The sequence below is a fragment of the Diaporthe batatas genome (assembly GCF_019321695.1).
Source record: "Diaporthe batatas strain CRI 302-4 chromosome Unknown Contig00003, whole genome shotgun sequence".
Taxonomy (NCBI): Eukaryota; Fungi; Ascomycota; class Sordariomycetes; order Diaporthales; family Diaporthaceae; genus Diaporthe; species Diaporthe batatas.
The window spans coordinates 983,764-1,000,170 of NW_025408550.1; the positions used below are offsets into that span (position 1 = coordinate 983,764).

Below are 16,407 nucleotides of genomic sequence, written 5' to 3' on the forward strand. Positions count from 1 at the left end.
TGTGAATTATTGTGTGGTGGAAGAGAAGATGGGCTGGTATTGCAGCGAGGTTGGTGCTGTTGGTGCTTGGAAGATGGTCTAGGATATAATGATGCGCCGGAAGGAGTTGAAACTGAGCAGAGACGAAGAGAGAGACAAGGGCGGACGAGAATACAAATATATATTTGAGCGTCGAGGTACGTCCCGTGGGGACTAATGGTCGAGATGTGCCGTGGGCGCCGTGGCCGAAGGCCGAGATGAGATTGTGCAAGTGCAAGCGCAAGCGCACGTACGGATACGCGGTACGGTGGTACGGGGTACGGATACCATAAGCTTGAAGCAGTGCATCTCTTGTGTCACTGAGCGATTTTGCAACATCCACAGCCGCAGGCCCGACGGGTCCAGTCCAAGTCCACCCCACAAAAGGCGTTCCTGGCGTTGCTGATTGATGAGATATTGTAATTACCAGGCCCTCGGGCAGGTCTTGGTCTGGCACACCCTGAGTGGGAAGCTCGGACCGGGGGATCGAGTACAACCAAGTACAAGTCGAGGCGACCCCTTCCTGTGCTGGGGCCACCGGGGTCCAGGAGGTCCAGGGAAGCCTGTGATGTTGCTCATCTGAACGAATTCCGCCCAGTGCCCCCTGGACCCCCACCACCAGTTCGGTGCCGACGCGGCGAGTCCTGTGGAGCGATGGCGAGCCTATGGGGTGCGTGCTTGTACGCTGAGTGATAGGGTACACGTGTGTGGTTGCCGTTCAGGGCTTGGGGCGATCTGATGGGTTTGCATCTCCGGCCCCTCGTGCCTCTGCAGAGATGTTCGTGCTCGGAACAGACGGCAAACATGGCGCCCGCGCTTGGGTGAGCACTAACAACCTCAACAACCTCAGCAGTCTGACGAGGCTGGCTTCTTTCGACGATGACACATGTTGACACTGAAGCGTGTGCTGTAGCACTGCACCGTGCAGCATGGAGAAGCTGGGGGCAATATGCTAACGTTGTGTGGGCGTAGTCGTGCTCCTCACGGATGCTTCAGGGCAGGCATTGCTTCGGTGCTACTCTACACTAGCCAGGGTGTGATTTGGTGCTTCTGGAAGCCCGCTTCGCATAACAGCGCGACATGCCGGACAATTTGTGGTCCCTTGGCCTGCATTTCTGTCATGCCTGATCGATCCCCGAAAACGACACGCCTTTTGCCGGTGTCCAGCAGTTGTCGAAACCGACGATCAACCAAACCTTGTGAGGATTATGCTGTAATATTCGTGCATTCTGGCAATGCGGTAGCGGCCTCACCGCCGATGAGGAGGAGAAGATCATCGTCCAGCTGCCCGGCTTAGAACACGCGCGACCCGCCGCTGCCGTCAAGGACGGTGGGAGGCGGATTCTGACTGCATTTCCCCCCGTCTGTAGGGTCTGGTGGCTGGCTGGCCGAACTGTTTGTCAAACAGGTTTCATCCTTCATGCTGCCGCGTCGAGGAGACATGGTGAGCCCGGGATGGCCCCTCCTGGCAGCCTCACTCCCGAGGCGAGCCCACCGAGACCGCAGATGACTGAGGTGGAATTTCGCCGAGACGTCCTTGTGGTCCTGTGGTGCCTCTGTGTGGAGCCTGCTTGACTTGGACCAACACGTAGATATCCATGGATCTCTACGGAGACTCGGTACCCAGGGTGGGTAGCACAGCATCTCCCATACCCCACGATGCCCCCGTGGGATGGCAGCGCATCATCATTTCCCCAGGCTAGTGATGTGGGCACGCTTGGCCCTTCCTGTGCTGGCTCCAGTGTTTCCGCAATCGGGGGAGGACGCTCTGCCGATTGTTCTGCGACTCATGGGGCGGCGATCAGCACGCTGTCGTTGGTGGTTGTGCCTTCTCCTGCCTTCTCCTGTGTCTTTCTGCCTCCCAGGGTGGGAAAAGCTACTGGCAGACCGGTCGTGTTTGTGCACGGCAGGGCTGCAGTGCCCACAGTAGCTGCATTGACGGATGACTTGGCAGGCACGATGCACCCCAGGCCCTGCCCATTGGACGAACTCCTCTTGGCAGGTCACGAGGTTTCATACATGACTTCAGACGCCAACTTTCCTCCTCTCCGTCCTCGCCAGTCGGTCAAGTTTCGCAGCACCATTGCATTGGCCTCAACGTTTCAACGGACGCTCTCAACGTCTTGCCTCTTCGATACCTGCCTGCAGAAGCGCATGTGCCATGCAGGTATTTCTCCTCTCTCGGGAAGCACAAGACTGCAGCGTCAAGGCTGCATCATCGTAATGCTTCCTTCCATCTGCAACCCCCGTGTCGCTGTCTCGCCTCGATATGCCATGTCGTTCCCCTTCTCCTCTCTGATTCGCTGACCCGCCCCCGAAACGTTGCATGGCCGACGCCCAATGCACACTCATGCTTCCCCGTCGCCATGCAAGCCCGGCCGCCGCCGATGTGTGAATCCCGTTGGCCGCCACTCACATGCAGCCCGCCAACCTCTACCCGCCGCCCTAGTGCCGCTGCTACAAGATGCATTGTCGGTGTGGTTCATGGTGTAAGGTGTGGGGGTTGACAGTTGTCATGTCGATGTTTGTGAAAAGAATGTGGCATTACCTTCTCTTCTGACATATGAAAGTCTGTCGACCTCAGATCTCGCCTGGTGACCCGCACAGCACGCTGCAACGCACCACGTGTCCCACAGTTGTTCTCCTTAGTGTCAACAGAAGAATGCTTGTTCCGTTTCATACCAAGTTGAACAGCCTCTTGTCCCTTTGACCCTTTCATAGCCTGTCAAGGTTGACGGGAACCGGGCTGGACTGCCTTCCATGGTGGGCTCTTGGCTCTGCAAAACAGCTCATCCTGGATATGTCTCCAGTGCCCCTCCATGCCCCTCCATGTTGCAAGCCGTGTGGTCTCGATAACGTTACCGTAGGATTGTAATATGAGTGGCGCCTACTTTCGCGTAGTGGGTCCTATGAATTACCTCGCCCTTGACTATCATTTTTATCCTATCTTCATCTCCAGCGCCATGCGATGATGTATGTGGTCATAGAGATGCGGCTAAGTCAAAACTGATCAATTAGCGCGGAGCAGGGATAGTGGTCGTGTCGTGAATTCCATTATGTCGCAATTAAACCTCTGTCCGTATTTATTGCAAGGTCTATCTTGATGGCTGGGACTAGCTCTTTGTGTGTCTAGTTTCGCTTCTATTCTATATATATTTAAGGATATATATAGCGGCTTCATATAATTTTAAATACTTAAGACCTTATACTTAAAAAGGATATCTACCTAATAATAATAGTTAAAATATAATAGATACTTATAGCCTTAACCTTATAATATATAGATAAGGCTAAGGGGTACTATCTTAATAGTGGTGTTAACTAGAATGCGCTCTTTGTGTTTATATTAACTTATGCTGCATGCTACATAGCATTTACATGAGAGTTATGTAGATAAGTGGTTTAGTTCTTAATCCGTATACATCACAAGGGCGTGAAGAAATGATAGAAACTTGCACCTTAATACATATTTGAAAATTCTACTAGAATTCCAATCGTCTCATAGAAAATCATATATCGTCCGCGGAGACTGTCCGATCAGAATCACGAAGTGCTTCGGTCTCCCCTTCCCAAGGATACCGAAGGAGAGGTCGCGGGTCGCCCCACGTCTGACTCTGCCAACATTCAAGATCAAACCCCAGCTCTCGCCCCAGGTCCTTTTGGGCCCCTTCCGAGATGTGACTGTTCCCATACAACTCGAAAACTTTCCGAAAACTGTCTACATGAGGTACAAACCAGAAATATGCCAGTTCCTCCAAGGAAACAGACCAATTCCGATTTCGGGCTAGCCCCAGGATCCCGTCCTCATCTTCATCGATCAATATTGGTGTGTGAATTTGAGTTTGGTAGCCATCTGGTCCCCAAAGTCCCGTCATCTCCATTGTCTTTGCGTTTTTGTCTCTAGCACTGAAGTTGCAAGTCTGTTTGAAGTTGAGTGTGAATCTCGTGTCAGCCCCGTGCAGAATGAAGAGCAGCCACACCGGCGCGACGGATGCTTGATTGCAGGGTGTCACGATGCAGTGCCACACCATGTTCTGCCAAACGCTAGGTCTCAAACGTCCGCTCGGTAACCTCATGATCGAATTTGTTGATGTCCCACCCCCAAGGCAGATTGCTAAGCTGTGGAGCAATCTATCAAAAGAAGGCGGCACAAACTGTAGTGCACGATCCCTCATCCAGAACCCTTCCAGGGACATTGCAACAAGACATAAGACGGCATCACGGATTTTGCCTTCCAGGTCGGTCGTCGGCCAGAGCTCGTGAAGGCCCAACTTCAAGGCCACGAGAACAATACAGTCTTCAAGTTGGCACGGAATGATGAAATGCGTGAAATGCTTAGTGCCATCAGATCTCCAGAGAGAAATGTACATGAATTCAGACGCCCAAGTTGATTCAGACTCTGATTGGATTAGAAGCCTCACCTGGGATATAGTTGAGATGAGAGTTGACTTATTCGAGTCATGAATGTGGTAATGGAGCGAGATGAGGCGTTCCAGTTCGGCTGCAACCCATAGTCTTCCGTAAAGCGCCTCTGATTTTGTATCCTCTCTGCCATGTGGTGTAATACTCGATAATATGTCCTCTAATCCATCATACTCTGTTTCAAATCGGTCAGCTCTGAATCTTAGATGTAGTATCCCTCGGAACGTAGAACCCTTCATTGGGCGAAGGAGTCTGCTAACCTTCATCAAGGGACCATACTTTCAACTCGGCAATCAATGATTGACAATAGAAAAGCAGTCTGTCGAAGCCTCGTGTGTACTCTTTAATAGAAACTTGAACATCGGGAAGTTGAAAGAATTCAATGAGCGACCGATGCGTTAACACCACAGTTTCTTTCCTAACGAGAACTTCATGCTCCCAATAATAGGACCTTATGGTGAGAAGTCCCCTGCAGCCACCGCCAAGCTGCTTTCGGCAACGAGATAAGCGCGCACTCCTATCTGCGGCGTTTTTCGTACTTTTTACTTGGCTCGAAAAGTCCGGATCGCGATCATAGTCGTTCATGAACGAAAGATGTGTTAGGTACAGGCGACCGTTGCATGCGGGTACTTGGATCTCATCCACAGCAAGGGAAAGCGTCCGCATAGCTTTTCGGCGCTTGGCCAGGTCCCTTTCCGTCTTGATTGAGTCGAAAATGACTCGGAACAGCTGCTCCAGTTCGTGAGGAAGCTGTTCTATGGCGCTCTCAAGCTCCTCAATTGATTCTTCTAGCACTAAGCCCCGCTCCACAAGCCTCATCGCAAGAGACACCCAGAGGAAGACGCCCTCTGCTCTTTCAACTAGCAGTCTTCCAAGGCGTGCCACCTCTTGGGGCTGAGACAAGGACTTGACATCTTCATTCTCCCGTAACGTATCGTACACGAAAAGGAATATGTCTCGATAGGTAGCTTCGTGCAGTCGGAACTTGGGACATTTAGAAAAGCGTTGTTGGAAAATGGGCAATTCTCGACTGGAGACCAAGATCTTTATGTTTTCCGAGCCTGAGTGAGCCCACTGAAAGAGTGTCTTGACAAGCGAATCGTCGTGGCCTTCGAACTCGTCCAGGCCGTCAACGAAAAACGCGAACTTGTGTTTGGTATAGACCTCGGGTGTTTCCATGAGGATTTCGAATGCCTTCTGGATGTCGGACAGGTGGAAATGCAATGTCTTTCCGGGACTCGTCCTTGCCGCCTCCCACTGAGTAGGGAAGACCATCCGTGCGAGGTCAGGGTGTCCATCGATTACAGAATGTAAGAGCGACCGTAGCAGCCCGTGGAGTGATTTTTGAAATTCCGTACCATGCCTCCAGAAGAAGAACGACGCAAATGTAATCTCCTTCCCGTCCGCCCAGGTATTCATGTACTTTTTGATCTCATTGCTATCAGAGAGATATTTCATCAAGGTCGACTTCCCTGCTCCTGGCTTTCCAGAGATGTGGAATATTCCGTTTCCATGCGACAGCCAGTTGGTAAAGCTTTTCCGTATCTCGAGTCGTAGCGGAATGTCCTGCTCAACAGCATCGTTCATGATGCTGAACCACTGGTCATTCATGTCCCCCGTCGATACGATGGATGAGTCCGGGGACTCTTCTTCTAATAGCCACTTGAATGTGTCGGGATGCGCCTCCACGATACTATCAAAGCGGCTCTCCATCTTCTCAAACCTGAGAGCCTCCAAGATGCCGTTTTGCAAGACCTTGGAGATAGCCAGGTCGGACAGGTCGAGGATCGCCCGCGCCTCGTCTTGAAGTTTAGAATTCGGATTCAAGCCTGCCACGGCGTCTTTAAGAACAGCCAGTTGCTGGTTAAGAGACCGTAATTCTTTGTCGTAACATTTTCCTGTTTGCACGATCTCGTCCAGACGACTGAGACTTTCAAGCCTGAGAATGATTAGGTGAGTGGGCCGTTCGACAACGATATCTTGATTTGTGTTTATTCTTAGCACTAACCTCGTGGTGTGAGACAACTGCAAATGCAGCTGCTGACGACATTTATCCAGCCTAGCTTCCAAATTCTTTTTCTCATCCTTCTTCTTCACATTTTTCATGATACTGCTCAAGACCTGTCGCTTCGATTTTGGATTCTTCGCTCTCAGCTTGTCCAGAAGCTTCTTCAAGCCACCGGAAAGTTCCAGACACTTATCAGCAAGCTCCGTGAGTCTTTGGTTATCTGCAGACATGATTCCGCTTGACCTTGCGACTGTTAGGTCTGATGCCACGGCTTCCATGCGTTCGTTAAGGAATTTGATGTGGTTGTTAGCTGCGGTCGTACCGGATGACGACGCACGAACCTCTCTGGCAGCCGATATGACTTCATATCCGAAGTCGATAAACGTGATGACACCCGAAACCAGTCCTATGGCAGAAAGAGGATCCATCGCGGGAATCTGTTGGCGCAGCTGGTGCGTAATCGAAACGAGAACAACAGCAGAAGTATCAGTCAGTGCTTCCAACCCGCAGCGGTTCAGCGAAGACGACGAGTACTGTTGATATGAGGGGAATGCAGGCTTCAGCAGAGAATAGACGTAGAAGCCTGAACAGAAAAAATGAGGGGAAATCCTGAATCTCTGACGGATTTGGGGCTGAAATTGGGTGACTGCATGACTTTTCCTAAGCGAGGCCAATCAGGTGCCGACAGATCGTCTATCTCGACACGAATTTGTGCAACATCGGGTTAAGCCACCCACTGCGTTTCCCTTACCAAACGAGTAAGGGCCGCTGTAATTTTTGGTAATTTTCCAATACAAAGACGCTGTGATGACATTGCATGCGTAGGTTCCACGAGCTCTGCTCGCATGTCCGCTGAGCGGTCACGGCGTTTATTTCTCCACCTTCTTCCTATAGAGCAGCCTTCTGTAGGCGAGTGGTTTCTTTTTTAATCCCCATACATACAAAATGTATGTGGCGCCTTCATATAGTGGTAAACGCTCAAAACCAAGCGTTTTTTTTTTTTAAAAAAAAAAAGAAAATACAGTGCCAATAACATCGGAAAGAGAATACAGTACGTCTGTGGGCATGTGGCTCAGCCTTCTGTACGCAATAGGGCAACCCTCCATAGAAACGCTCCGTGTATTCCAGCCTCCTGAGTGGCATCCTGGCACAGATGATTCCAGAACGACCGACCAGGAGCACCCAAGTCACCGGCGCCCTCTAGCATAACATCAAACAGCCTTTTCAACATGTGGCGTGTTGCGGTAATGTGTGAAAAGCCAATTACACGAAAACTATATTCCATCTTCTTTCTACTTTGACTGTTCGCCATGCAGGGTAATGAAGATGGATTTTGGTCCGCCAGGGTGGTTAACCTCCACTGCTCCTTCATGCTGGGGTCGATGTGGGAGTAATGAAAAGAGACATCCTTGATGTGGCGCTCCGCCCAGAAGAATTGCTCCAGCATCATGCTCGGTGCTTCAACAAAGTCTCGGTCCACAAGGTTCAGGGCGGCGTACCTGGTGCGCGTGAACAGGGCGTGCAAGACATGGCCGAGCTCGTGGAACAGCTTGCGCACCTCGTTCAGGCTCAGAAGGGTGGGCCTCGTGTCTGTCGGGCGCTGGTAGTTCATCACCAGCGCTGAAGACGCATAGAACCGACTCCCGTCTGCCTTTTCATATCCCTGTGCTCGTCTTGGTTTAGAAAGATGATGGACGCCAGAAGCTTGCCAGGCCTGAGAGCCAATAATGGAGCTGCCTGCTTCCCTAGCATTCCGCTTCTGAGGCTACTTACTTATTTGCCTTACCCCGCACGTCTTCTAGCCTTCTCTGAGGCTGAAAACCATCACCACAACAATAAATTGCGACAGCGTTAAAAACCAGTCATACCTGGCCTTGCATCGGGCCCTCTTCAGTTTCGAAATTTCCTGTTCACTTATTCCCTGGATCTCGATCTTCCTTTCCAGTTGTCGACCATTTTTTAATCCATTCTACCTTTGGTTCTGGGCTCTATCCTGCCAGTGTGGCTCCAGAGACAGTTTTTCTGTACCCGCCTCGAAAATATGGGGTCCTGCCCATTCTACGTCACCAAGACACTCTGTCACGAGGATGAAGACCGCCATGAACTCTCCGTCCACGTTCGTCACAATGGCCGTCTTTTCTTCCTGACATACCATACGGACTTCTTCATTCGATCGCCTAAGATTCGAGAAAGGTACCTCGAATACCTTGAGGAGATTAGAGAGGAAGGAGACTCTGATGGGTTCGGTTGGCTTTTGGAACCATTCGAGGACCTGGTCATCAAGCTCGCTCCACCACTTTCCCGGGCGAGGCCTTCTACGTTGTCGCAGTATGCATTCCCTGACTTCTACACATACCGGCTTGAGGCAGTAGATGGAAAGCGCTACCCGAAAGAACTCGACAAACGGCGTGGCTGGATACCCCCGGGGCTCCCAACCACAGCGGACAAGATGCAAGACCTCAAGTCATGGACCTGCGTCTATAGCCCTTCTCAGATTATCCTGTGCTACGATCAATCTGGGGATGTCCTGGTGAAAACGCCAGCACGCATACAGCTAGGCGACAGCCACGGGAAGAACAGTTACTTCTTCAAAAGCTTCGTTGAGCATGGCCATGATTCCCAGCTGGACCGTGAGCTGGCTGTCTTTAAGCAAATTCAAAAGTCGAACATCAAACTCGGAGCACGTATAAGCCGCCTTCACGGTGTCGTCGCGACCGAGGATGGCAAAAGGATTCTAGGACTACTACTTACCTGGATTGATGCTCCAAAGGGTCCCTTGGCATATCAATACATCAGACGCCCGCTACAAACAAGGCTGCAGTGGGCGGCACAGATTCGAGAGACCATAAAAGAGCTGCATAAGGAAGGTATAGTATGGGGAGACGCAAAAATGGAGAATGTGCTGTTAGATAAGGACGACACACCTTGGGTCGTGGACTTCGGAGGTGGCTTCACTCCGACCTGGGTGGATCGCGAAAATGGGGAGACGGTAGAGGGCGACTTACAGGGTCTGGAGAAGATCGTGGGCAGGCTTTCCAATCCGAACCCTCCACGTTTGAGCACTCCGGATCCTTCATCGGATTAATACGCCAACTTTGGAGATGTTGTGGGCAGATGGACACGGTCTGTGTACTCCCACGAGGATCTCGGCCCACGGCATGACCTCAGAGGGCAGCACCGGCTTTACCCAGTTTGCACCGCAGTCTGTTCGTGGCCTCTTCCCTGCCGCGGGAAAATGCATTGGCCAGTGCATGCTGAGGTTGGCATGCAAGGTAGATTTTAGCGGAAAACACAATCTTATCGTTGTTAGCTGCAAACATTGCTCATTCGTGGCCGTGTAGCTAGAAAAGTCCTAGCATTTGAAAGAACATTACCGTAGACCTCGTTGCATCAAACTAATACCTACTAAGTAGCCATTAACGAAGGTACCGCAGGCTCGCCGACCCGGTAGCGCTCAAGCCCCAGAAGATTTACGCAAGTTTCCTTGATTGCCCGTTTTATGACGTGAAAGAAAAGGAAAGTGGACGTCGAAAAAAACAAAACAAAGAAAAACACAGAACTCCAAGAACAACCCTGTCCACCATGGAGGACATCTATTCCGAGACACTGCAACTTTTGGGGAGATCTGGGGCTTGCAGGACCGGGTGGAAACATTGAATGAATGAGGCTTCGATTGAGATACGAGCAGTGCGTCCACTGAAAAAGCTTCAATGCACCGTGGTAGTCATCACCTGTATTCTCAGGCTCAGCTTCTTACAACTTCACTCTTCTACCACATTTGTAAGGTATTGATCAATATTTAATTGAACAGCCGGACATATGCCGCCGCCACCCCTTCTCAAGTGCTACGCTTCCTCAGACTGCCTGCCCAGGTGTACTCGGAGGACTTACCTAATGAGAGCATCCTTTTGGAGATAGCATGAATATGTATGTGTGGCTACTGCGTTTGCCCTTTCCGTTTTCGTTGCCCAGGTGGCATATCTTCCTTTTGAGATGGAAACAGATCGCGTAAGATGACAACGAAAGCGTTGGCAGCTGAGGCAGACAGAAAACGGCGCTGACACTTATCATTTCCATTGCTGTACTATTTTAGTTGCTTTTCAAAATTATTTTTGCCTCTGAAAGCTTTTGTAGAAACTATGTGTCCGTACACAGTCTACGAGTCTCATAGCGCCGCAGACAGCGACAGATCGCCAAACGGTTTCGAACGGGCTTGATAGCGCCGCAGCCAGCCACAGGTAGGTACTTAAGTGAGTTCCGGGCTTTTTACTATTGCCTAAGCCTTTCTCACTACCTACCTAGGTAGGTACCTAGATACCTAGATACATACTGATATTCAAGTTTCAGGACATTAATGCAAATCCTAATCTTTGGCTTGCTTCGAATTTCTCATCCATGATGGATTTAGTCTTGCCAGCATCGTATTGCGAAGCACCGTCGCGAAATAGCTCCGAACTAACTGACAAGAACGGCAGCCAACTCAACTTTGCAATTTTGGACACAACAAAAGCACTTAAGCCGAGGAACATGGAGTGTCCTTAAAAGTGCTGCCATATCCCTCAGGTTGATTCCTTGCAAACTTTCCTTTTACAACCCACCGTATACAAGGCAGACTGATCCTGCCTCCAGTCAACTCTCCACTGCGTTTCAATTAACATGTCCAGAAAATGTTGAAGGGATTTCTACTCGGCCTCGCCGGTGTCGTAGTCGTCGACTCGATGCCGGCTCAAACTCATGGCCAGACTCTCACTGCCGGCGCTACTCCAGGCGCAACCCCAGACTTTGGCGCGGGCTCATTTGGTGTCAATCCTTCGAAGACTGTGCCCAATATTGTGAGCGATTTGGTGGACAATTTGATACCTTTTCACCCCAAGACTCCAAAGACCACGACCGAGGAGCCCAAGAACTCGTCCACCTCATCTAGCACGACAACACCCGCTACCACATCTGTCGGGACCACCGAGACCGACACGACTAAGCAAAACACAACGAAGAATTTCAGCCCAGCGACTACTTCATCTACTATAGCGCCACTACCAACTGGAGTGAAAGATGTCGTCAACAGTCTTGACAAATCCAAGAAGAACAGAGACTTAGCGATTGGTCTCGGTGTTGGATGTAAGTACACCAAAATGGGGCGCCCCCTTGCCCTGACTAAACCCCCCTCCTCACCATGGCCATGTCATGTGGGAATGTATACCACATGTTGCTTTATTGTATGCGGTCGCCCTACTAGTAGAGTATGACTTTCTATACGGCACGCGCCTTCATTGAACCCTTCTATACGATACCGTCCTGCTGCAGGGCGTGGTTCATGGGAGTTCACGTAGTGATTACTGCCTAGGTAGCTCACTGCATGCGCAAACATACTCTGGGCTTGTGTATCAGATATGTGATCAAAGCTAGTGCTTTGATACCTAGGTAGTGAGTGATATGGCGACATGTCCTCGCCCGACTTCACCAAAAGCCTCAGGGCATCCAGACAGGTCGCAGGCGGGCGATATTTTCACCTCGACACTCTTTCCCATAAATGTTTGCCTTGTTCATCCGAAGCTAACTCATACTTCTTCAGTGGGAGTTGGTGTTCCGGCCCCTGCGGGGCTCTTCGGCTGGATCTCAAAGATGTGGGCATCGTCTAAGGGCGACTCAGACGTTGCCACTACCCTAGGAGAGGCCATGCCACGAATGAGACTAGGCGAAATCCCCGACTACTCAGGTGCTAGCTCCTACAGCTACTCTGATCTGACACGCGATTACCATGACTTTTGGGGTCGGCCTGGGGAGATAGATACCGACTTCAGCGACTTAGACTTCTATGACGAGTCCATCTCGTCCGATCAAATAATTGAACGCTGGATTGACCAGATAGAAAAAGGTGCCAGCAAAGGTGGCTCTCCTCCAAGTGGCTCTACTCCAGGGGGCTCTACTCCAGGAGGCTCTCCTCAGAGGGGCTTTCCTCCAGGGGGCTCTACTCCAGGGGGTTCTACTCTAGGTGGCGGTGACGACGGTTCGCGCGGCGACGACGACGACCGTGATAGATGGGGAGAGGAGTCTAGAGGCGAGAGTCTGGGAAGTCATGTATCTGATGCATTGGACAGGCTTTACCAAACGATGGCCGAACATGGCTACGATCATAACGCGGCACACCAGGCCCTCCACAGGTTCGGCCAGGACTTGGCGCGGGCAGAAGCTTCAGTGGCACGGGAAGATCTCCTCACAGGACCTGGCTCTGGAGGATCCGGTAATGGTGGATCTAACGCCGCCACAGTGGTCGATCAAGCTGCTAATGCGGCTTTGAGTGAGGCTTCTCAATGGAGGCAAGTAAGATTGGAGGGGCTTGTCAAGAACGCGGCGGAGAAGGCGGCAGGTGCCTATTCCAATGCCGAAAGATTCAAAGCTCTCGAATATGCTGGAGTTCCTGACGTTGTTGTCCAGCCCACTTGGAATGATGTGGCTGATGCCATGGAGGAGGCGCGGCCCCGCGGAACAGAGGCCGTGTATGAAGCCGCCCTCAACACCATCGCTGACCGCCTCACGATGCGAGACGTGGATTTTGCAGAGGCAGGGAATGTCGCTTGGTACGAAGGGAAAACACATAAGGCTTTCAAGGAAGCCCTGAGCACTGCAGGGTTTGTTGAGGATTCTTTTGACCGCACGATAAAACACGTGGGTGATGCCATCGATTCGGCTACTCACAACAATGCCGACCCCGTCTGTGCTGCGATCCGCGCGGTCAGAGAAGCTGCGGCGTTTCCTCCGAATGTCAGAGAGACCAGATCTTGGAGTGTCAACGCCCCTGATGAGATCAAAAAGGCCCTTCTCGACGTCCTCAAATCCTCGCACAACTTCTGGCCCCGGTACGCCAATGCTATGTATGACGTCTTGAAGAAGCTCGAGAACAAGCCGCATTCCAAGGTTCTGGATGACATGCTTGCCGATGGACCACCACCAAAGATGGCTCCTTATAGGGGTATCTACTATCCTTACCGCCGGGGAACGATTCCAGGCCATGGCGTGGAACCAGTTCCAGTCACGCCTGTCGAAGCCCATCGAGATTTCATATATGCGAATTCGACAGCCCCCTGGTTCTGCGGAAATCATACGCACTACTCCCTCATGGTATCTGCCTCTGAAGACAAGGATGTTGTGGCTGACGGCCTTCGAAACTTGAATGATGGTCAAGATAGGAGGGACCGCTATCTTGCCCGGCTGAGAGATAATCAAGACAGAGTCGCTAAGCTGGCGAACGCGGTGCCGATCGCGCTTTGCAGACTGCGTCTCGATCCGCACATGCCGGACTATCAGACCCCTGCGACGATGGGATACAATCGCACATCTCACGCATTGCTGCGGATGTGGAAATCGGTTCTTCAGAGCAAGAGCATTCGAATTGACGCTGGTGGGGTGAATGATTGTGCAAACCTGACGTCAAAGCAATTCTCCGATGTCAAAAGCATGTCCAACCAGTCGCTGTACGAGGCCACGGACAAATACCACCAGCTCAAGAAAACCTCGCTCGAGAAGCTTGCGAGAGACGATCATGTTTTGTTCCATTGGATCCGCACATGGTCGGTCCCGATCGTGCAGTGCAAGCTTCAGCTTTTGCTGAGAACACCTGACACTCCCGAGGAGGATCTGACCAAGTATCGAACCTCCATTCAGAGCATGAGCGAAGTTGCGCAGAATTTGTATGACATCAATGCAGCAGCACCGATACCGACGGCCCCACCGCAAGATCCGATCCACCTTCCAAAGCTGGAGTGGCCCTTCGAAGGGCGCGGTTGTCCGTTTCGCTGGAAGTTTTCGGGACCTCCTAAAGGGGACGGGCCTGAGGGGACCAAAGAAGCGGTGAAGTTTACAGACCAAGTGATCGACCATTTGGACACTTTTCAGCAACGCCGGGGCGACTATTTGCAGTACATGAAGGAGCACGAAAACGAGATCGTCAAAGCTACGGAGGCCGTGGATGAGATGCAATGTCTTACCCGTGTGGGGTGGGGTCTTGACAAGAAGCTCTGGCCGATACTTCAAGACATGTCGCTGGCACTGCGAACACTCTTTTTGGAACTCCACGCTCCCGCCGCTGATCCAGCAAAGACACCAGAGTTCGTGGACGTGGAGACGCCGACCTCGAAGCTTCACATGCGTGAGCACCCTTTCTGCCCTGACTTCAGGCAGCATGGAGATTTGGGCAGTTTGGAGGACCCGAGGTTTATGGTTCTTCTCTACGACCCTCAGAGGAAGGATGAGGAATATCGTCGTGCTTTTGAAGGTTTCAAGAAGCTGGCCTTTGAATCTATGGACCTTTTCAAAAAGTACGGCGACGGATACCTCCGGTACATGCGATCACGCCCTGAAGAACTCGCCTTGACGATTAAGGTGTTGAAAGACATGGATTGCGCCATCCGTGGAGAGATCAGAGATCGGTTCTTGGAACAGAAGAAGAAAGCTTTCTCGCCGTTCCTGGATACTAAAGAGAAGGTTGATCATTACACCACTACACTGCTGAAGATGTTGAAGGCACTGCAACAACTAGTGACCATCACAAGGCCAACCAGTATGCCAGAGGTGTTCAAATTGTGTCGCGTCCGCGATGGGGAACTACAGTGCCCTCTGCTTTAGCTCTGCTTGGATGCGATTTTGAACGAACTGTGACGGATGAGCAAGGGCTCAGACGTCGCAGAATCACATCCCGGGCAGGCATGCAAATAATTTACACCCATCGGTTATATGTGCAAGTTCTTCTATTTGCCCCCCCCCCCCCCGACCACAGTTTCTTTTCCAGGGTTTCTTTGCAGGAGTCTCTCTCCTTCGGCTTAGTTTAGCACGGGATTGAAAGCTTGATTGCCAAGGACGAAAGACTAGGCGGTGCGCAGTTCTGAGCCACCCTACTTTCAAGGCGAACAAACCCTGCCTGGATCGGAGACAAAGAATTCGATTTCATCAAGAAGGATTTAATCTGGTGGTTTCAAGTGGTTCCGTTTCTAAACCCCATACATATGAAACGTATGCAAGTAATAATTTTAATAATGAATTTCAACCCAATCTCCACATCCTTTTTGAACCTGTCCTTGCCTTGCAGCTGTGTGGTCTGGTAACAAGGTTGGAAATGAATCACGCCACAGCTGTTGGATTAATACCCCGGCTATCGAATGGTGGCCAATTACCATGCCAAAGGCAGGAAAATTATTTGAAGGGAAATAAAATAGCTAACAGCCATACCTCCCGGTGGTTATCAGATTCTTGGACGGAATGGTGCTCGTAGATGTTGTTCGACATATTTGGACTGGTTTCGTCACTTCTAAGGTTGTACCGATACCTTTGCTTAGGTCAGTCATGTCCTTTACAAATTCAGACCTGATTTCGCAAGATCACCGGGTAGACTGAAGCAAGTCTACATTCCTCCCCACTAGGGCTCGGACCGGCTCCTGGCTAACATCTAGTGCCCAAATGGTGTCACGTCTAGCGATGAGGTCTCGTTGCACAGAGTAGATATGTGAACTGTGAATGTCCGGTGAACACTAGTAAACTCTTAACTTAACATTCTCACTACCTAGGTACTTACTACGTAGGCACTCCGGACTGTTACTAGCGGCACGATCATGCACTCCGTCGGTCGCTAGATGACTCACGGGTTCGCACGAGTCTCATGCACTAAGGTTATCACATATAAAACTCTGCGACTCCCAGGACTTTTCTCTCCGTCTGCACAAACTCTCTTAACCTTTCCAAAACCAAGCAACACGCAAAGGGGGGCAAAATCAAACGCAAACACAGAGGGCAACCACAGCAGCCACACTCTCACGCCTTCTCCGAACCACTGCTCTCATGGAGTAGTCCTCCTTGGGGGTACAGGAGGTCTGGGGGAGGGTGGAAGGGCTTGCTTATACCAAATATGTAGTATTCTGAACCATGATCTATGATGATACATCTCGTACCCCGGGTATTGAGAGAAAACT

At 51.0% G+C, this 16,407-nt stretch overlaps 2 protein-coding genes across 2 annotated transcripts; one reads left to right on the plus strand and one right to left on the minus strand.

The window, feature by feature from the left end:
- Positions 1-3,506: 3,506 nt before the first annotated feature.
- KVR01_003315 (uncharacterized protein) lies at positions 3,507-7,046 on the minus strand. Its single transcript, XM_044792659.1, has 3 exons — positions 6,449-7,046; positions 4,701-6,379; positions 3,507-4,615 (listed from the first exon to the last, which is right to left on the minus strand). The coding sequence occupies exons 1-3, from the start codon at positions 6,874-6,876 to the stop codon at positions 3,528-3,530; spliced, it is 3,195 nt and encodes a 1,064-aa protein (XP_044648330.1). The 5' UTR covers positions 6,877-7,046; the 3' UTR covers positions 3,507-3,527.
- A 4,069-nt stretch (positions 7,047-11,115) lies between these two features.
- KVR01_003397 (uncharacterized protein) lies at positions 11,116-15,070 on the plus strand (the record flags this gene model as incomplete). The annotated part of the gene is made up of 2 exons (XM_044782785.1): positions 11,116-11,653; positions 12,021-15,070. 2 exons carry the CDS (start codon positions 11,116-11,118, stop codon positions 15,068-15,070), a joined length of 3,588 nt encoding a protein of 1,195 aa, XP_044648412.1.
- Positions 15,071-16,407: the final 1,337 nt, after the last annotated feature.